The sequence below is a fragment of the Engraulis encrasicolus genome, chromosome 17, assembly GCF_034702125.1.
Source record: "Engraulis encrasicolus isolate BLACKSEA-1 chromosome 17, IST_EnEncr_1.0, whole genome shotgun sequence".
NCBI classification, from domain to species: domain Eukaryota; kingdom Metazoa; phylum Chordata; class Actinopteri; order Clupeiformes; family Engraulidae; genus Engraulis; species Engraulis encrasicolus.
The window spans coordinates 23,100,261-23,122,760 of NC_085873.1; the positions used below are offsets into that span (position 1 = coordinate 23,100,261).

General features: G+C 43.6%; 1 protein-coding gene across 2 annotated transcripts in view; it reads left to right on the forward strand.

The window, feature by feature from the left end:
• Positions 1–22,500, forward strand: part of LOC134467975 (growth arrest-specific protein 7-like) — a 109,063-nt gene that overhangs the window by 67,576 nt on the left and 18,987 nt on the right. For both annotated transcript variants that reach the window (XM_063221998.1, XM_063221997.1), the window contains exons 6-8: positions 4,244–4,333; positions 4,668–4,783; positions 15,025–15,099. In XM_063221998.1, the coding sequence (XP_063078068.1) occupies positions 4,244–4,333; positions 4,668–4,783; positions 15,025–15,099 (281 nt within the window). The remainder of the gene's footprint in view (positions 1–4,243; positions 4,334–4,667; positions 4,784–15,024; positions 15,100–22,500) is intronic.

Sequence of the window (22,500 nt, forward strand, 5' to 3'; positions counted from 1 at the left end):
CAGAGCCTCTGTTCTGACATTATGGTCATTGAAATGGTAAGGACCAAGTCTTAATCGGTGACTAAAAACTCATGTCAGGGCAGTGTTGTTATGATGTAGTTGTAGTCAGTGGTGTAGTCTACTTTTGTGTAGTGGGTATACTGTATATTTCAGCATTTTTTGAGGTGGGTATAGAGTATATATTTGTGCTATTCTAAATAATGGATCAATCAATTTTAAGTGGGTATACTGAAATCCCTGAAATTTACTGCGTATACCTGCGTTCTAAGTAGACTACACCACTGGTTGTAGTTGAGTCAGCAAAGACTGAATAGGCCTGTTGACGGGCCCATCTTTAGTGGCATCAGTTATATTGCAAGGTGACCAAACATGTCCCATTCGGGCCTGGTTGATTTGGCTAAATAGAAGAGGGCCGCTGACAGCTTTTGCTCATCCCAGTAGTTTCCAATTTGTTTCTGCTGGGACCCCCCTCTGGACATAAGAAGTAAAGTTACACAGACAAACGAGCAGTGTGAGTGTGTTGTCTCTCCAAGGGACAGCTCAGTGTAATGTGGCTGGCTATACATGGGTTCACAGTGTTTGTAAACACGATATTGTGAGGAGGGGCAAGACACTGACATCCAACCATGTGAGCTAATTTTTTGACCGACAGCGGAGGTTGTGTTGTGCACAGCTAGGTTAGCGCAGCCAGGGGAAAACAGAAATTTAGAACCCATGGCTGAATCTCAAATGGTGCACTTGTGCACTTTAGTGTTCATGTTTCAGTGCACATGCCGTATTAGTTACGCACTGAAACATAGTGCCCGAAGTGCACAAGTGCGCCATTTGAGATCCAGCCCATGTATGTGTCTGGTGTAGCCTGATTATCATCGACTTTCAAATCTCTTCCAGACTTGGTCTGACCAAGAGCATAACAATTAACATTTCCCAAAAGGCATGGTTGACCCGCCTCCCTGGTTTGCTAATGGTTGTTTGCTTCCCGACAAAGTGGGGGGAGTTCCCAATTTTTCGGGAGCTCAGAAAGTACTTGCATTGCTCTTGACCTGACTAGCAACACTGAAGGTGTTGAGTCACTAGGAGGGCACGGCCTGGTTATGTCTGGCAGGTGGAATGCATTTGTGCTGCAGTGATGTGCAGAGGTAACAAAAGTAAAAGTAAAGGGAAAGAAAAAGAAACACAGTTTATTTTTACTTTCACTTTTGACACCTCTGGTGATGTGTGGTGAACACCATGTTCCCGCTTTTACGTACTAGAGCTTTCAGGTGGGCCAGCCATCATATTGTATTTATGGTGGAGACAATAGTCAATAACCGATTCACGTTGACATCCACAAACAAACATTTTTGAGAACCCACATCTAAAAGCATCCCAAAATAGATTTGCTACTGTTTCCTGGGGAGGTAGGTGGACTAGCCATCTTACTGTGCAGCGGTGGTTAGTAGGCTGACAATGGATCTTATTCTTCTGGAAGCCAGGTCGCTAGCTAGGTCGTAAGTCAGGGTTTCCCAAACCTTTTCAAACTTCTGGCCCAGCCCACTTGAAATTTTCACTAATATTCGGGGCCCAACTCTGGCCCAATAAACAATACAACTTGAAAACAAAAATAGTCAACAGCAATATTATTTTGATTTTTAGAGAAACATGCTTATCAAGGTCCACTTGGAATACCTCAGGGCCCACATGTTTGGGAATCCCTGCCGTTAGCTTTATAGCTTGATTTGGTCATGGTTGGAGGAAGGGCCACTAATGATGTCACTGAGGTGTAGGAGGAGTGTGTGCATGCGTGCGTGTGTGCACATGTGTGTGTGCGTACCTTCGTGTGTGCGTGTGAGTGCGTGCTTGTGTGCTTGTGTGCGTGCTTGTGTGCTTGTGTGCGTGCGTGCTTGCGTGCGTGCGTGCGTGCGTGTGTGGTGGGCGGTGTGTGCTGTGATGGGATGACCTTGTTTGTGGAGTGAGAGGACAGCTGCCTCCACCAAGCGGTCAAATCACACGATCCGATGTCCAGACACAGAGCATCTCACACACAGACACACACACACACACACACACACACACACACACACACACACACACACACACACACACACACACACACACACACACACACACACACACACACCCTCACTCACTCACTCACTCACTCACTCACTCACTCACTCACTCACTCACTCACTCACTCACTCACTCACTCACACACACACACACACACACACACACACACACACACACACACACACACACACACACACACACACACACACACACACACACACACACACACACACACACACACAAACACAAACACCAGCACCATTTACAGATGCATAATCACACCCGTACATGCATATTAAATGAGGGACTTCGACTTTGATAGCATATACATTCCTTATTGTGGATAATTATTAATAACTTTTATTTTTATTTGTTTATACTTTTTCATTTGTATTATTATGAACATTAGTAATATTGTATATATGAATATGCTGATATGTTTTTTGTGTATTATATTTGTATTTTGTATATTATATGTTATGTGTATTTATAGACATAATTTGTATAATGTTACAAGTGTTATTAATAATATGGGTAACACTTTATTTTAGGGATACATCTATTAGCACTAATACTTACAATATTAATGCCTGTGTAAGTAACTTGTAAGGCATGTCCTAAGCAAAATAAGACAGTTGTTAAGCATGTATTCACACATGTCTTGTTTATGCCCAATTAGGGATTTATTACCAATATAACCTTAGTAAGGACCTAGTAGACCTAGATTTATATTTATGAGTAAGCAGTAAGGGCCAGAATACAATGTGTATAAGCTCCTGGTACATTGTGTGAACAAACCCTGAACAGTGTGAAAACAGATGTGGAATAAGGGTCCCTATTCTAAAGTGATGCATTGCTCAGCCCATATGGCTTAGGGCCCCTGCACTACCTAGGGCCCCCAGACTACCAAGGGACCCCACTCTACCCACACTCCGCCCCCGGGAGGCAAAGTGTAAGAATGTTGCTGAATCTGCATTAGTCTCATCAAGTATATTGACCTAACTTGTTCTTCTCAAGGTATCAGAGAGTAATTGGAAGCTTTATATAGCAAGGATTGGACGTAAACTTCTCAATGACGGTGGGTGGTGAGATGTCATTTTTTCATACACCAATTAGTTTTAATTGTAAAAACCCTACAATAAATGCAGAATATAACGATGAGTAATAGTTTGGAAGCGAAACTAAGCTTTTCCTTTGTGATAAATAAGTTAATGTATGAGAAACTTAGCTCCAAGAAGTGCAGTGCATGATGGGTACGCCCTTAGTCAGAAATGCAATGCATGGCTAATGCAGCAATGATAATATTTCTGTTGTTACGTACATGGCGAATTGTTTGGATAGCCTCTAAATTTCACGAGTGAGGGGAGGAGCTAAGAGCGTAGGCTCAGAGCTGGGTAGGTTGTCTGTTGGCCTAGATTGCGTACCCATCATGCACTGCACTTCTTGAAGCTAATATTTTCAAACATTAACTTAATTATCACAAAAGAATAGATTAGTTTTGCTTCAAAACAATTATTCTAATGTTCTGCATTTATTTTTGGGGATTTTACAATTTAAACTAAGTGGTACATGAAAAAAATTACATTTCACCAATCCACCGCCATCGAGAAGTGTACGTTCAATCCTTGCTATATAAAGGCTCCTGTTACCTTCCGCACAAAGTTGAGAAAAAGAGGAAACTAGATGACTCAGCTACATCATTAGTAGTTATTTAATATACCCTTACAATTTGTCGATTGTGGGGGCTAGGTAGCGCGGGGCTGGGTTGTGTGGGGGCCCTAGGTAACGAGGGGGACTTTGGTAGTGCGGAGGCCCTGAGCCATCTGGGCAGACCAATGCATCACTTTAGAATAGGGACCCTTATTCCGCATCTGTTTTCACATTGTTCAGGGTTTGTTCACACAGTGTGCCGGGACCTTATACACATTGAATTCTGCCACTTACTACTTACTAATAAATAGAAATATAGGCTTACTGGTCCTTACTAAGGTTATATTAGTAATAAATCCCTAATTGGGCATGAACAAGACATTTGTGAATACATGCTTAACAACTGTCTTATTTTGCTTAGTAAATGCCTTACAAGTTACTTACACAGGCATTAATATTGTATGTATTAGGGCTAATAGATGTATCCCTAAAATAAAGTGTTACCATAATATGTGTCTATGATTGTGTATTCCTCCTGCAGGTTAACTGTGTGACGTTTCCCCTTCCCCTGGCCATGGCGGAACAGCAGCTGCTCAAACCAGACGAGTGGAGCTACTGTGATTACTTCTGGGTAAGGACGCACGCATGCAGGCACGCACGAATGCACGCACGCGCGCACGCACGCAGGCACGCATGCACATGCACAGACACACACACACACACACACACTCACACACACACACACACACACTCACACACACACACACACACACACACACACACACACACACACACACACACACACACACACACACACACACACACACACACACACTATACTGAAGGAGTGGAGCTATTTTGACTACTTTTAGGTAAGCACATGTACACACACACTGACACAATCATACACACACATACACACACACACAGCCATTAATGCTATGCACCCCCTCTCTATACCCCAGACAGATAAAAAGGACCCCCAGGGGAACCCGGGTGTGTCGGGCTTCGAGGTCTTACTACACAAGCAACTGAAGGGCAAGCAGATGCAGAAGGAGATGGCCGAATTTATCCGAGAGAGGTGAGATACACACACACACACACACACACAGACACACACACACACACACAGACACACAGACACATAGACACACGCACGCACACGTGTCTTTGTTCAGATGAGTAACACAACAAAGGCTCTGTGTATGAAATATGCACAGCAGCCCATTGATGCACAAAATGTGCACGGGTGTCCATGGGCAAAGAAATCTCTATCGTCTCTCTCTCTCATGCAAATTGGGGGCAACCGTGCACCAGAGTCCTGCACGGGTCAATTTTTTTATACCCGCACCCACCCGTAAACCCGTGGTAATTTCAAAGTTAAATCCGTACCCACCCGGACCCGTTAATATTCTACCCGTTACCCACCCGTGCCCGTGAAAAAATACTTCAAATCGAAAGTAGGCATATTTCCACTGTTTTATTTTTCAATGCGCCACTGGAAAAAAAGTGACACCAACGTAATTTCCAACAGCCATATAAGATGTCAAGCCATTACCTGGCAAGACCTTGAAGCTTTAAAAAAAAAAAAAAAATCGTGTAGGCAACAGTAGCCTAGTAAATGCGCAGAACAGTTGTTCTCTCGACTCTGCCTCCTAGTACTATGACCATTTTGATTGACGTGCTACCCGAGCTACCCACCCGTATTTTAACCTACCCGCCCGCATACCCACTAGTGAAATTTCGGAACGTTAAAACCCCACCCATTTAGGCAACTATTTACCCGTACCCGTGGGTATTCGTGGGTACCCGACCCGGTGCAGGACTCTGCCGTGTGCTAATAGTTAGGGAGGTGGTCTTAAGTTCAGAGGGTTGCAGGTTCAAATGCCACCCTGACCTCTGCCTACACCTTCATCCATGGCTGAAGTGCCCTTAAGCAAGGCACCTAAATCGCACACTGCTCCAGGGACTGTAACCAATACCCTGTAAATAACTGTAAGTCGCTTTGGATAAAAGCGTCAGCTAAGTGTAATATACTAATGGAGCCTATCCATATGGTTATGCATAATTGCAGAATTCACCCTTAAAGGTGCACTGTGTAATATTTTAAGTAGTTTATTTCAGGAATTCATGCTGCATTCACAAATGTTATCTTTTTCATGAATACCTACCTACACCATCAACATCTAAGTTTTCATTATGACTGGGAAAGTTACACTTTTCCTTTATTGTCTGACATTTTGAATTTCCAGAAATAGACATGTTTAGCTGCACAACTCCTGTACTCATACTAGTAAATATTTGTTAATTATTTAGTAAATATTCATGAAAAGATCAAACTTGGCAGTGGACAGCACAGTTTCAATGAGCAGCATAGTTGCAATACCTACTCAGGGGTGCATTTCTTGAAAGCGAAGTTGTTAGCAGTTAGCAACTTTGGTAGTTACCAATGGGAAATTGCATTGCAACTAACAAAGTAGCTAATGTTGAGCAAATGCTTTTGAGAAATGCACCCCTGGTCACCATCACAGTGCACCCCTAAGCATTGTGCAATAGGGGAATCTCTTGGGTAGAGTCATATTATAATGCACACAGACGTAGATACACATGTTGCAATAGTGTGCACACTCAGCAATTGGGGAGTAGAGAGGTGGGTTAGTGGGGGAGTTGGATATCATGTGCATCTCAGATATTACTCAATATCCTGTGCTTTTGGCTATTTCGGAACTTATTTCCCCTTGCAATGCCTCCTGTAAAGCATTTTGTGGATTATGAATCTATAGTGTCGTGGAAAAATCTCAAAAGTTGTGTAACACATTGTTTTTGTACTCGTGCAGATGCACATATTGCAAAATGATGCTGCCCAGCAGAGCAAAAAGGCAGGAACTGCATTGTTGAAGAAAATTACTTTATTGACAAAATAAAATTATCAAAAAAATATCAAAATATAAAGTGATTAAATCATTGGTCAGCAAAGAATGTGGTAATATGGAGTAACAAAATAACCAGAGGACCAAACTAAACACTAAACACTAAAACAAAAATTATTTAGACTGGACAACAGAATAATTTTAAAGTAACTTTACTCAGTTCGGAGCTGTGCGCAGCTAGGCATTTTTGCTTTGTAGGGCAGCACGCATCTCCGATATTACTCAACATCCTTTGCGTCTGTCTATTTCTGAAGTTGTTGTTTCCCCTGCGTTGCTATGGCAACAGTGGTGTGGCAACGGTCAGCGATGTCCACTTCCCATGTCTTCATGACGCTTGATGCTAAACAGACACTTTCTGACTTATTTTTCTGTCTCTCACACAAAAATGATGGAGGAGGGAAGGCATTTTCAGTATGTAAATGAATGAATGAATGAATGAATGAATGTGTTTTACAGTAAAAGCCCTGCGCCCTGAGCCAGTAGTCTGGGAATGCCTCTCTGGTCTGGGTCACTGTCTTTGTACCTTCACGACAGACAGGAAGACAGGAAGACAGGCAGGCAGGAAGACAGGCAACCAGACAGACAGACAGACAGGCATATAGGACAGTCAGATAGACAGACAGATGGACAGACAGACGAGACAAGCAGGCAGGCAGACAGGCAGGCAGGACAGACAGACAGACAGACTGACAGGCAGGAAGACAGACAGACAGACAGATGGCCAGACAGGCAGGCAGACAGACAGGCAGACAGGCAAACAGACAGACAGACAGACAGACAGACAGGCAGACAGACAGGCAGACAGACAGACAGACAGACAGGCAGACAGGACACTCAGACAGACAGACAGACAGACAGACAGACAGACAGGCAGGAACATAGACAGACAGACAGGAAGACAGGCAGACAGGAAGATAGACAGACAGGAAGACAGACAGACAGGACAGATAGGCAGACAGACAGGAAGACAGATAGGCAAACAGACAGACAGGCAGGCAGGGAGGTAGGCAGGCAAGCAAGCAGGACTGACAGACAGGCAGACAGACACGTCAGACATGACAGACAGACTGGCAGGACACGACAGAAAAGAAATGACAGACAGACAGTTGTAGTTGTAGTTGTTAGGGTTTTTCAAAAGTCTGTGACTGTGTGAGTCAGGTTTAGAGGAGGATGAGTCTTGATGAAGTTTTGTGACGTGTGTGTTGGTGCGTGGGTGCATGTGTGCGTTGGTGCATGTGTGCGTGTGTGCGTGCTTCCCATGGGGTCAAACATCCGACCCCTCAGGAGAGACTGGGGCCTGCAGAGTCTGTGTGTGTGTGTGTGTGCGTATGTGCGTGCGTGCTTGCATGCGTTAGTGTGTGTGTGTGTGTGTGTGTGTGTGTGCGAGTGTGCGTGCATGTGTTATGTGTGTGTGTGTGTGTGTGTGTGTGTGTGTGTGTGTGTGTGTGTGTGTGTGTGTGTGTGTGTGTGTGTGTGTGTGTGTGTGTGGATCCATCCCATCAGTAGAGACAGGGTCTACAGAGGATGTGAATCTCTCTGCCCCTTGACTTCATGAATGCAGGGGGCCCCTAAAAAGGGGTGTGTGTGTGTGTGTGTGTGTGTGTGTGTGTGTGTGTGTGTGTGTGTGTGTGTGTGTGTGTGTGTGTGTGTGTGTGTGTGTGTGTGTGTGTGTGTGTACGTGCGTGCGTGCGTGCGTGCATGCGTGTGTGTGCGTGTGTGTGTGTGTCTACAGAGGATGTGAATCTGTCTGGCCCTTGACTTCTTGACTACAGGCAGCCCCATGCGTCCCCAAGCTTTCCCATGTCACCATGTCCTTTACCCCTTAACGCAGAGCCTCTCTTCTAAACTTACTGTCACCAAAATGGTGATGACCATGTCATAATCGGTTATGTGTCCCCTTACCACGCGCCGTTCCATCACTGGAACGCTGTAATAGACATTGAAACGTTAACTGCCATAGTACTACACCACTATGACATTACGTAATGTACTATGACTTGGTCATTGCCATTCTGGTAACAATGGTAACAGCAAACTTATAACACTGTGTCTTAACAGGGTAAGACTGCTTGTAATGTCAGCGCAATATGATTATGATGTACCAGTATAAAAAAGCGTATTCAGTTAAAAATGGCTGCTTGTCAGTACTGCAAATGGAGTTTATGAAGATCATCCTCCCTAAAAATGTGCAGGGTAGTTGAGTGTTTTCAGCAAAGAGTGAATAAGCCCGTCGACAAGCCCATCTGTACTGCGAGGCTACTTCTACCCAAAGTAACTCAACTGAAGCTCAAGGAGAGAGAAAATAACGTTATGTTGCTGGGTAAAGGTTTCGTAAGGCGGCAGAGACCTTCATTCCTCTGCTGGTTCTGTCGTCTTCATCTCTTCATGCATATAGAATACAGAATTGCAGAATCAATCTGCTCATTTTTCTGTAAAGGGGCAAGAATGAAGAACAAAAACAAAATATTTTCATTTCATTCAGTTGCTCTGGTAATCCTCCTTCATTACTTGAACGAATCCTCCTCCACCCACACACCATTCACTATATTCACATGATGTTTTTAATTATTCCCAATTATTCATTCAGAATTAAATTGTGCTGTCGAGTTCACTTTGATCTTTCCGTTAGTTCCAAATTAAAGTGCCCATGGCGTAAAATTTTGACCTTATGATGTTTTGGGGCCTTAAAATGAGTTACTCTGACCTCCTGAAGTCATCCCAGTGGTTTGCAATGTGTTACTGTGTACACAGAGCTGTGCTGGAGGTTCCTCCCAGTTTGTAAACAAACTCTGACACAGCATCCAATTGACGCAAAGCTTGTGTGTGCCCGAGATGACGTCCTGCCCTCGTTCGCTCTCAACTCGTCCACGCCCTCTCTCCACCCACTAGCCCGCCCATTCATTTGAAAAAACTATAAATACCAGCAGAACACCACATATGTACTGGTTCAATGTCTGAGGGAACATTTTCCGGACTAATGCTTTCACAATCTGGGACAATACAGAGCAAGTTATGGCCAACACCTGACGCTGAAGTCTGGATCAATACCACCAAGCCTCCTGAACAAGTAAGTCATGAAAAGCTTCCAGTCTGTATTACAGTGTCATGGCTAACTAGCCTGCAGTATTAGCTGTGGAGTGGGGAAAAACCTATTAGCCATGAAAGCTACACTGTACCAAAAGCAATAGCCATACTCTGTCTTGTTTTTCTTGGGAAATCGACTGTAAAATATAACCATGGTCTTTTGAACTTACATGTACATCAAGCATGAGCACAATTAACTAAATGGTTTCGATGGAAATGAAACCTTCACGACAGGGCTAGCGGCTATGTTAGCCCACCTGAAGTCAAATAACACAGCTAGCTAGCTAACAAGGAATGTGATGTTGACAATTATTCTATTACACGCCAATTTAACAAGACCAAATTGCTCAACATTTCGTTGGTTGACCAAGGAGGGTCCTGTGGTTGAAAACAAGGCATTTTTAAACGTTGTTGGTGAAAACACGATTTATTTAGGAAACCCTTTTTGTTGGCTGTGGTGGTGCGGTACATATTCATTTCGATTCCCAGACTGTCGCTCCCAACCCCAATCGCTCCCCGGTCGGCACGCTCCCACTAGCCAGACTATCGAGCCCACCGCCATATAACGGAGCTAGTTATCTTTTTGATGTTAGTTTTTTTGTTTCTAACCCTAAACTTAACCCTAAACCTAACCCTAACTCTAAACCTAATCCTAAATTGCTTGTATGTGGCAGTGATAATACGTGAAATATAATCGGGTGGGATCGAACGTCTGGGAGTGATAAAACCACCTGGGGCTACACGTCCGGGAGTGATCTCAGTTGGGAGTGTCCATCTGCCACCGTTCATTTCCATGGAGACTGGTTGTTCGTAGTTTCACCTAGGGATGTTATAACTTGAGCTAACAGGTGTTCGAACTAACCGTATGTTTGGAAAGCTCAGTTGTGACTACACACCGAACTCACAACATAGCATATTGACCAGGCAAGCCTTTGATTCGATTTGGTCACCTAGTGTAGAGCGACTGGCCACTGCATTGAAACGTAGGCTTCAATGGGTTCAAAGGGTTCTATTACGGTAATTACTCAGTGTGCGTGGCTGCACGAACTCAGCTGACACATCCAACACAGACTTCAAGCAGTTGATACAGGCTGCTATTTAGTGGTTGTGACGGCATTTGATTGCGTTTTTGTTTTCATCATATAACAAATTTGGCGTAACCTCTGGTAGGTACACAGAATACAGCAGTCGGATCACTTGTCTAGCTTACGTTGCTCCAGTGCAGGCAGCTGTGGAGTTACGTGTGAGTTGCTATGCAACCTGCTCCCACTGTCTGTCATTTTTTCATTCCTATCCGTGAATAGCTTGGAAAGCCAGATGCAGTCGAATATTGGGTTTATGTTTCCTTGACATTTATGTCTCTGTTCTGACTCAGACAATTTTCTTGTATAGAATTTGAGAGGCTTATTGTGGATCATGGAAAGTTATATTCTGTATTTTTTCCTAATGGCCGCAATTCTCATCTACAGAAGTTCCTGTTACAGACGGTCATGATGAGTAGAAGAAGGCAACATGATGAAGCAAAACTCCTCCATCACCACTACGTTGGAGTCTTCCCATTCAGTCATCATCCAATTTGCTCCAAAGAATCAAGCAGGTACCTGTGATTTGAGTGCTCTGGATCTTCACCTTTTTCCGTGGTGCTCATCAGTGTAGGGGCTCTCAAACTTGGTCCAGGTAGACAGATGCAGAGGCACTAAAGGTTGCAATTTATACGCCCTGAAGGCCATAAGGGCCGAAACGCGTAAGCATTGTAGCCAAATAAAAAAGTAAAAAAAATGCAACCTTGAGTGCCTCAGCATCTGTCTAACTGGAACAAGTTGCTGCAAAGAATGTTGTCTTTCCTTATATGCTGTGTAGGTGAGAAGATGGATCTTGTTGTTCTAGCGCCTGATTTTTTGTTTTTCTTTTTTAAAGCAGGATTACACTAAATGGCAAAACGTGTAGGCCTACCTTGTTTCCTTTCCACTATCCAAACTCCCATCCTCCTCGCAAAATATCCATTCAAATGTCATTTTCTGATTAGTTGTTGTGCATAGCAGGGAAACTTATTTTCTCCATGGATGCTAGGTTGTTGGGCCACAAGCCCAAGTAGAAGACATGAGTTTGGATAATGGAGTGGATACCTTGACTATGCCCCCTGAAAACACTCTTCTGTTGAGATGTCTATATTTGCTTTACAAGGCAATGTAACACACACACACGGTTTCAGGTGATACTTGACTTGATGTAATTATTATAACTATACAATACAATTCATGGCATTAGTATGAAATGGCTCTTGCAGTGTTTTAGGAAGGAACCCTTCATATCCTTTCCAATGACAATAACGAGGTTTGTCTTTGAAACTGGCTAACCCTCACCATCTTGACCAACTGAAAAATAAGAGGGACACTCTGTTCACACATTGTCTTTTGTACTTGCAGACGCTTCTTACAGATGGCTGTCCTCTAGAATGAAAATGCACACCAACCACCGGCAAACATCAAAAGCTAATCCAACCTTTGGTAAGATTTGAAAAGAATGCAGTTCAACTAATTCTGACATAACATTTTAATAGTGTTACTTCAATAATTCCAAAATGACATAGCATTCTAAACAATATTTTGCTTTTCCTGTAGGCTTTGTGTGGAAAGGTCTTCGGAAAACCCTGAGACTAATGCAATGTTGGTGCCCTAGAAGACAAGTCCGCACAGTTCAGACAAGCCAGCCAGAGGAGGTCACCGCCAGCCTTGTATCGAGGTTCCAACGTCCTTCATCGGGGAACTCGGCATGGATATGCAAGACGACACTCGAATCACTGATGGACAAATGCCTGAAACGGCTGGAAAAATAGAAAAGATGGTTACAGAGACTGTTATTGCTGTTCTTCTTTCAGTACAATATTTGCCTTCCATAAAATATTCACATGTTCCAATTTAATATTCTTGATGCTGTTGTAAATAAAATTTGCACACTGTCTTCACACTGTCTGCATAATTGAATTGGCCGCTTATGGTGATCTTGAACTCTGTACAAAAAGTTCCAGCATGCGTTGTGGCTCTCCTGCCTTCTCTCCAAGTTATAGTGATCTGATAAAGATAAGACATGGCAAGTTTGCTCATGCACAGATGGTGTCAAATGAAAGTAATGCGACCTGAGCTAGGCAGCATAATGTTATCTCTTTCTGTGGGCATTGTCTCAGTTTCCACACTAGCATCTAACCTTATTACAAAAAAAGCAGTTTTCTGATACTGATAGCCAGGTTACTCTCAGGTAAACATGAGATGATGCAATTTTCACAATGGAAACTTAACTGGCAACTATGGATAAATGTGATGTCAACAGAGCATGGACTATTTCACCATTGTATACAACAGTGTTTCCCAACCAGGGGTACGTGGAAAATGTGATACTAACAAATGTATGGAGTGCACTCACATTGGTATAGAGGATCATATAGAGCAGGGATGGGCAACTGGAGGCCCAGGGGCCACATGCGGCCCGCCTCCTTACTAAGTGCGGCCCATAAACCATACTTATAAATTATAATGAACAAACTTTTTTAAACCACTACTGAGTCAATCTGTTAAAATTACACTGTTGGCTGACAGAGAACACTCATTGCTTCCAAACTTTTTCGGCGGCCACTGAGCAACCAACTGCACCTTGAATCTGCAAGCTGCAGTCAGATCCGCAGTCATCTGGCCCTCCAATGTTCACAATGAAAAAAATGTGGCCCTCCTTATCATGAGAGTTGCCCACCCCTGATATAGAGCATGAAGGAGGGGGTACTCATGATATGACTAAATTAATTAGGGGGTACACAGGGCAAAAAAGGTTGGGGATCACTGGAATACAAGACATAATGGATGCATTTTTAGAATGACATGTAGGCTATTGGACAAAGGAAAGCTGGCTATTCTCCAGCACAGACAGTGCACAGGGTGCTGTTCAAATGCAGCCAAGTTGTATGTAGACACATTTTATGATCAGCCGATGGTGAGGAAGTGCATACATCATAACTAGTATAGACTAGAGTAGCCTACCCTTTTGTCATGTAATATACCACCCTCCTCAAACAGATTTGTGATGCATGATAAGCATTGCAGTGGTGAAACAGAACAATGTTGTAAACAAAGGTGTAAAAAGTCTACTATAACCTGACAACTACCCCCTCGTTCATTTATAACATTTTTACCACATTTGTGTTGCATCATAACATTACAAAGGGGAAGGACTTGCAATTGCATGCTAACCATCCACACTGAGAACGTTGCTGGGTTTAGAGACAGTTGCGATGCCAGTAACGTGCATCACACACACATCAAATGGGGTTGTTTGCTCATAAGTTAAAAAAAGAATATTTTAATTTATGATGGTGACTTGCCAGGTCATTGCGTGGTGAATGATTGCTGCTGTAATTACAAACTCACTAGCAAGCAATAGTGCTCAGAACAACCCATTCAACAAATTGAAATTGCAGACATAACATTTCAAACTCACCCTTCTGAGGCATCCTGCGCTGAAGCCCATGAGCAGGTAGGCAATAGTATGTTTCATCTTTGGGTCAAAACAAGCGAGAGTAAGTTCCATCAGGTGCTGGACGTGCCATTGCTAACAAGGGGAAATTGCTAACTCTAGGTAACAGCTAACCTGCCGTACCACCACCACAACACAGCTTTAGCCCGCGGCTCCGCCCCTGCTCATCAACGACACTCCCCCTCCTGCCCCCCTCCCCCTCCTGTTGCATATCATTACAGATCGACGCACTGGGAGAGGAGACTTTTCACCAAAGAGGCCTAAATGGCGCATTTCAGCATTATTTTGATAAAAATTGCGGATATAGCATCCTGACACCCCCGCAAACCCATACAAAGCACCAAAGGACCATGTAAATTTCATGCCATGGGAACTTTAAGAGGTGTTTTATGACGGAATTAGGCTTTATTCAGAATTAAATTCAGTTAATTCCAAATTAAATGTCTCATGTAGGCTAAATGTAGCAATCAACACACTGGATTTTGGCACACAGGAGAGCAGAGGATATAGTGTTTCTTTTTCTAAAAATGTGTCACTCCAACATTTCCCATGTTACAAAACCTCACTCTCTTCCTCCAAAACATTTCTATCCCTCCCATGTTACCCAACTTTACTCTCTCCCCAAAATAATTTTATTTCCTGCCTTGTTCTCTATCTTCTTTCTTTCCCTATCTCTTTTTTTTTTTACAAAAATCTAATGATGTGTCATTTTTGTGTTTCGTCAAGCTGACAAATGACTAACCTGCTTACAAATTTTGGTCCCTTTTTCATTTTTTTGGTTTTTCAGGATCAAGATTGAGGAGGAGTATGCTAAGAATCTCTCCAAGCTGTCACAGATCCCCCTAGCAGCACAGGAAGAAGGGTAAGGAGCGTGCACACACACACACACACACACACACACACACACACACACACACACACACACACACACACACACACACACACACACACACACACACACACACACACACACACACACACACACACACACACACACACACACACACACACACACCTTCAAACCTTCTCACACAGTATCTCTCTCTCACTCTCACTCTCACTCACACTCACTCACACACACACACACACACACACACACACTCACACACACACACACACACACACACACACACACACACACACACACACACACACACACACACACACACACACACACACACACACACACACACACACACACACACACACAGCAGAGCACTGGAGCTGTATAAAGCAGATCTATATGCAGCAATAGCAGCAGACTCCTGCTTCCTCTTCCTCGCATACTGTAGAGGAGGAGAAGTTTGGAGACAGCAAATGCCATGCCATACCTCTGTTTCCTCTGCTGACTAAACTTACTGCCCTTACGAAAATCGGCCATGGTAGATTTGCCTTCTGCCGGGGGATGGAGTGAACTTTACAGAGTTGCAGGTTCAAATCCTATCCTTATGGGTGTTGGATAAAAAAGTGTATTTTAATGAATAATTATAAACCGTAGTAAAACCATGGTTAGTTTGTCAGAGTAAAACTATGGTCTGTTCCTTCGGATGACTGAACTAAACTGAGTTATAATAATATTTCAGCATGATATAAGACAATCTATGCGTTTACATGAGACACTTAAGTCCGATTTAACTCACTTTAAATCTGATTAAAACTTAATTCCACTCTAAAAATATCATGTAAACACTTACCGAACAGGATTTAAGTTTATTCCGATTTAAACTTAAGTCCGATTAAAGTGGGTGGTTTATTCCTCTTTTAAATCCGATTAAACACGTTCCTCTGTCATGTAACCTTTTATTCAGAATTACAATAAATCCAGTCGTTCCACGCATGCTCGTTGACCACACGATGGCGTCAAGAGCCCGTGCTCTTTGCCAGTGAGAAAAAAATGGCGGCACTTCCTGTTGATTTTCACATGAAAGTCTTTTAATAAGTCCCTAAGCGACTATAAATGTTGTGGCTTCCATATATTGATGTAAAAGTGCCCCACGAAGTAATGAAGCACAACAAAGTTACTCCACATCACCCTTTGACCAGTTCGTTTTTCTAAGCTAGGTGGGTAAGCTAACTAGCATTTGAAAGACCCAGACCAAAGGGGATGGGACTAGCCTTGAGTCCGACAGAGGGAATCCATTTTCGGGCAGAAGATTAGCTTCTGTCCCAGTATTTCATATGATATTTATTTATTGATATGGCCTATGGCCCTTATTTACAGTAGAAGACACATTTAATGTTTTATGGAAACCAATGTTTCTGTTTTGACAACAGGCAGGATTTCCGTGTACTTTGGAGAGAAAAAAAACTCTTTTACTCATGGTGACTAAATTAAGTTGATTCTTTTTTTTTTTTTTATTGTTTTTTTGGGGTCTTTTTCATCTTTATTTGATAGGACAGTGTGAGAGGCGGACAGGAAGCGAATTGGGAGAGAGACGGGGAGGGGTCGGCAAAGGATCCGGGCCGGGAATCGAACCCGGGTCAGCCACATGGAAGGCGAGCGCCCCACCGGTCGGCCATGGCAGGGCCACTAAGTTGATTCTAATTATTGAAACAGTATATCAGCCTGATGGATGACGAGACAGTGTGTGAAATCAAATCATCACCTATGTGCAGGGCCGGCTGTGCCGTGATTATCTGAAAGGTCCTCCGTCTCTGTCTACAGGGTACATTTCATTTTGTTCACTCCCGTCCTTGATCTGTGCTTGTGGCCTCACACTTTGCTGATGCCCCGCTTCCTTGGAGAAAACAAAAACAAATCCCTGCTATCAATATAGCCACAACAACTTTTTGGGGAACCTTTCCACATTCAAGATCCTGCTTGCAAATGAGAAATTACCTTTGAATTGTGCTTTTGCTTTTGCAAGATATTGAGTTAAACTTCTCTTGTCAGCAACGTCTTGTGACGTCATCACAAGGCCACAAGCACAAGGAAGGATGGGAGTTTGGATAATGGAAAGAGCCCAAAATCTAATGAGGACCCTATTTTGGGGCCCGTCTCTTCCTGGGGGCCTAGGACGACAGACCCCTTTGTCACTGTCCGACTCCCTGCCGCATGTGCATTCGCTATAGATTGGAAAAGTTTTTGGGTTTCAACTTACCTTCACATTTGGCATGTGCATTTATGCATTTGTTGCCACTGGTGTTTTGCATGGACTCAGTATATAAAAAACACATATAAAAAAACATAAATAACTTAAGTACAGTGCCCTCCATAATTATTGGCACCCCTGGTTGAGATGTGTTAAAAGCCTTAAAATAAATTCAGTGTTTATTGCAGAAGAATACTGTCACACTGAAAATTTTAGGAAAATGTAGCCTTCAACTCAAATGAATTGTAGGAAAATAAAAAAAATCCCTGACTAAAAAATAATTATTTTTCATTAAATCACCTGTTCCACAATTATTGGCACCCTTAACAATTCCCAGGAAATAAATATAATTGAAGCATTTCTGTCATTTCTACAGTAGTTTACAAAGTTTACCAGAGTATGTAGGAACATTTAATTAGTAATTCATCACTTCATGTTTCCCTGGGGTATAACTTTGACGTGACACCGAGGCCATTTCTCTTATCCACTCTTAAACATGGGAAAGACAAAGGAACACAGCATACAAGTGAGGCAGATGTGCGTCGACCTTCACAGGTTAGGCAGAGGCTACAAGAAGATTGCCACTCAACTGCAGCTGCCCATATCTACTGTGAGAGGAATAATTAAGAAGTTCAAAACAACTGGAACAGTGGTAAACAAGCCTGGACGAGGACCCAAGTTTATTTTGCCACCACGCACAGTGAGGAGGATGGTAAGAGAAATCAAAATATCTCCAAAGCTCACTGTTACAGAATTACAACAAATGGTAGCATCCTGGGGTCACAAAGTCTCCAAATCAACCATCAGGTGCTGTCTACACGCCAACAAGCTGTTTGGGAGGCATGCACGGAGAAAACCTTTCCTCACCCACAATCATAAACGCAAACGTCTGGAGTTCGCCCAGTGGTATTGGGGCTTCAACTGGGACAGTGTGCTTTGGTCAGATGAGACCAAGATTGAGCTTTTTGGCAACAAACACTCTAAGTGGGTCTGGCGTGCCACGAAAGATGCGCATGCTGAAAAGCACCTCATACCCACTGTGAAGTATGGGGGTGGGTCAGTGATGCTGTGGGGCTGTTTCGCTTCCAAAGGCCCTGGGAAGCTTGTTAGGGTGCATGGCATCATGAAGTCTTTGAAATACCAGGACATTTTAAATCAAAATCTGTTGCCCTCTGCCAAAAAGCTGAAGATGGGTCGTCACTGGGTCTTTCAGCAAGACAATGACCCTAAACATATGGCCAAATCTACACAGAAATGGTTAACCAGACACAAAATCAAGCTCCTCCCATGGCCATCTCAGTCCCCAGACCTCAACCCCATTGAGAACCTGTGGGGTGAGCTGAAGAGGAGAGTACAGAGGAGAGGACCCAGGTCTCTGGATGATTTAGAGAGATTCTGCAAAGAGGAATGGCTGAAGATCCCTCTTTCTGTCTTTTCCCATCTTGTAAAACATTATAGGAGAAGATTAGGTGCTGTTTTGTTGGCAAAAGGGGGTTGTACAAAATATTAACAACAGGGGTGCTAATAATTGTGACACACATTATTTGATGTCAAATAATTATTTCTTTATGTAGGATTTTTTCCCCACTGAATAAATGCACTTGTATTGAAGGTTGGATTTTTCTCTTTTTTTCCATTAAGGTCCCATATTATTTAGAGAAAAATAATAATAATTGGAAGCTAAAAAACACATCTCAACCAGGGGTGCCAATAATAATGGAGGGCACTGTATATGATAATGTTTTTCACGCATAATGCCAAGAGGGGATATTTTTATGGAAAACATTTTATGGAAAATCAACTCCATAAATATCACTTGTGTTTTGGCATAGAAACAGTAAATGAAATACACATACGCATAAACTGTTGCACACCATACAGGAATTTGATATGATATTTCTAGTCATAAAGCCAAGACGCCATACATATTTTTATGTAAAAACTAATTTTGTGTAAAACCAACTTCATAAGTAGGCTGCTTGGACTGTTTTTATTTTTCCATCATTACGTGTTGGTTGTATTGGTCATGTCAGCATAGATGTGACTCACAGGGTGAGAGAGAGGGCTTTGCAGACACAACAGAAGAGGTGGTCAGCTGAGGGGGGTTGTGTATGCGTGCGTGCGTGCGTGCGTGCATGCATGTGTATGTGTGAATGTGTCTGTCCTATGTGTGCATATTTGTGTGTTGCGCGTATGCATATTGCTGCATGTGTGTGGTGTTATTGCATGTGTGTGTGTGTGTCCAGCATGTGTGTTGTGTGACGTGTTCCCCGTGGGTGTGAAATGTGCTGATGGGGAGGGAAACGAGGGAGGGGGAGTGTTGAGTTGCCGTAGACAACGCTGACATCACCGGTTTGTGTCCAGCCGTGTGAAAGGGGACAGAGGTGGACCACCTGTGAATCATCACACACACACACACACACACCACACACACACACACACACACACACACACACACACACACACACACACACACACACACACACACACACACACACACACACACACACACACACACACACACACACACACACACACACACACACACACACACACACATGTCCCGGACGGAGAGACTGTGTGTGTGTGCATGAGTGTGTGTGTGTGTGTTTGTGTCTACTTGCATTCACTCAACTTTGCCTGTTTTTGTAGCTATATGTGCCTGCGTGTATCTACTATATGTCTGTCTGTCTGTCTGTCTGTCTGTCTGCACATTTGTATGTGTCTGCATGCATGCATTCATATGGACGTGTGCGTGTGTGTGTATGTGTGTGTTATGTTGTCGTAAGGCATCACATGTACTAGTTGAGTCTGAGAAGGCTGCTTCCACTATCACTTCTATCTGTTGGTTTAAAGCGTTGAGGATCCTTTGGGGCAGACGTGGCCTATAGTGGTTAAGGTGGTTTAGAGATGGGCTTTACATCAGAAGGTTACAGGTTCAAATCCCACTCTTCCATTCCCTTATAGCTCATCTTATCGTTACAGCCCATTAGATAGATAGGGCTAATAGTTACTACACCTCAGTCCATTGGATAGACAGGGCTAATAGTTACAGCCCATTGGATAGACAGGGCTAATTGTTCCATACTATACATGGGTTCATTGTTTTCCCCCTGGCTGTGTGACCTTGGCTGCGCATAACTCAACCTCTGATTGTTGGAAACCCCTGTCGGTCAAAAAATTAGCTCACATGGTTGGCTGCCAGTGTCTTGCCCCTCCTCACAACACCGTGTTTATAAACAAAACAAAACCATGTATAGGATCTGGATTATGCCACAGTGGTGGGCCCTCCCATTCCCAGACACACAGCACAATGCTTCTATTGTCCTGCAACAGCACAAACCCCTGCACACACACACACAGCTCTCTCTTTCTCTCTCTTTTTATCTTCTTCTCTCTCTCTCTCTCTCTCTCTCTCTCTTTCACAAGCATACAGTACATAAAAATACATGCAATCATGCATGCAGACACGCACACACACACACACACACACACACACACACACACACACACACACACACACATACACACACACACACAGGCACACGCACACACACGCACACACACACACACACACACACACACACACACACACACACACACACACACACACACACACACACACACACACACACACACACACACACACACACACACACACTTCCAGTAGTCACTTCACCATCACCCCCTCTACACCATCCATCCATCCAGCCAGCTATAGCTAGCCAGCTCTGCCTGGTTTTGTTGCGGCCGAGAGACAATCAGTGTTTTGTTTTTCCGGCGTCCTACGCTCCGCGATGCCCAGAACGCCATGCTTATTCACTCCTGAATTTGTTGTTTGTGCTGTGTGTGTGTTTGTGTGTGTGTACGTTTGTGTGTGTGTGTGTGTGTGTGTGTGTGTGTGTGTGTGTGTGTGTGTGCGTGTGTGCGTGTGTGTGAATCTGTCGTTTGTGCTGTGCTTGTGCTGGCCTGAGTCTGGGCCATTGTTGCAAAAGGACACACACACAAACACACACACGCACACACACACACACACACACACAAACACACACACACACATACACAGAGACACACAGACACACACACACACACATACAGTCCAAAATTACCGCTGATACTTTCTGTATAGCCACTGCTGATCAATGACAGCAAAGCACGCTAGCTAGCCATTTGCTTAGCGCCACATCCACTCATGTGGTACTGGTGGGCATTCTTGTTTATATCCATTACCATGGTAACAATGGAATGGAATAGACAGGGGTCACCTCAAACGGTTCTGGTGGTACTGGTGGGCATTCTTGTTTATATCCATTACCATGGTCACAATGGAATGGAATAGACGGGGGTCACCTCAAACGGTTCTCAGTCCGGTGGTTTGGTTTTTGTGTATAGTCTCTCTCTTTTTGTGTTTTATCCAGTTATTTATTTATTTGTGTTCAAGTTTGACTGTCAGAGACCACATGGAGAGCACTTACATGCATGCCTGGGTTCAAGTTATGAGAATGGCATTTCGAATGCATCCTGTACGGGGTGGGGATTAATGTCATGTGAAGTGAAGTGAAAGCCAAATCGGGAAACTCCCAACTCCTATTGTCATTGTGTCCCGGCCCTCCACAGCACACATCGAAATTGCATTTATGCCTCACTTGTGCAAATGTCATGTGGCTGGATGAGCTATCTGTCGAGCTGAGCTACAAAGCTGTTAGAAGAGCACACTGCATTGGGGGGAGCCTAATGCCCCGTGTACATCGAAGGCGAACTAAGCGACCTGCGCGGCGGAAGTCATTGTATCTCTATGGAGGGAAGGCGAATAAAGCTACCAGAGCGAATTCGCCAGGAGCGAAGCTTCTCGAGCGACCAGGGCGAATTTTGACGATTAAACTCAAGCTAATCTTAACCGAATTCGCTACGACGCGGTTCGGCAAAAACCAATTGGAACGTTCATATCGAGGAATGTCCCAGGCTGTCAAGACAGAGCCGTTATGTGATTAGCTGAATCAAACATGTCAGTGCAGCGTCCAGAGCGAATAAAACGAATTCATGGCGAAACTTCTTCAACCACCCCAGCTACCAGGGTCGCGTTGGTAGCGCTTGATGTACACGGGGCATAATGGTTAGGTATCTGGACTGCAGATCACAGGGTTGCAGGTTCAATCCTCACCCTTACCCTC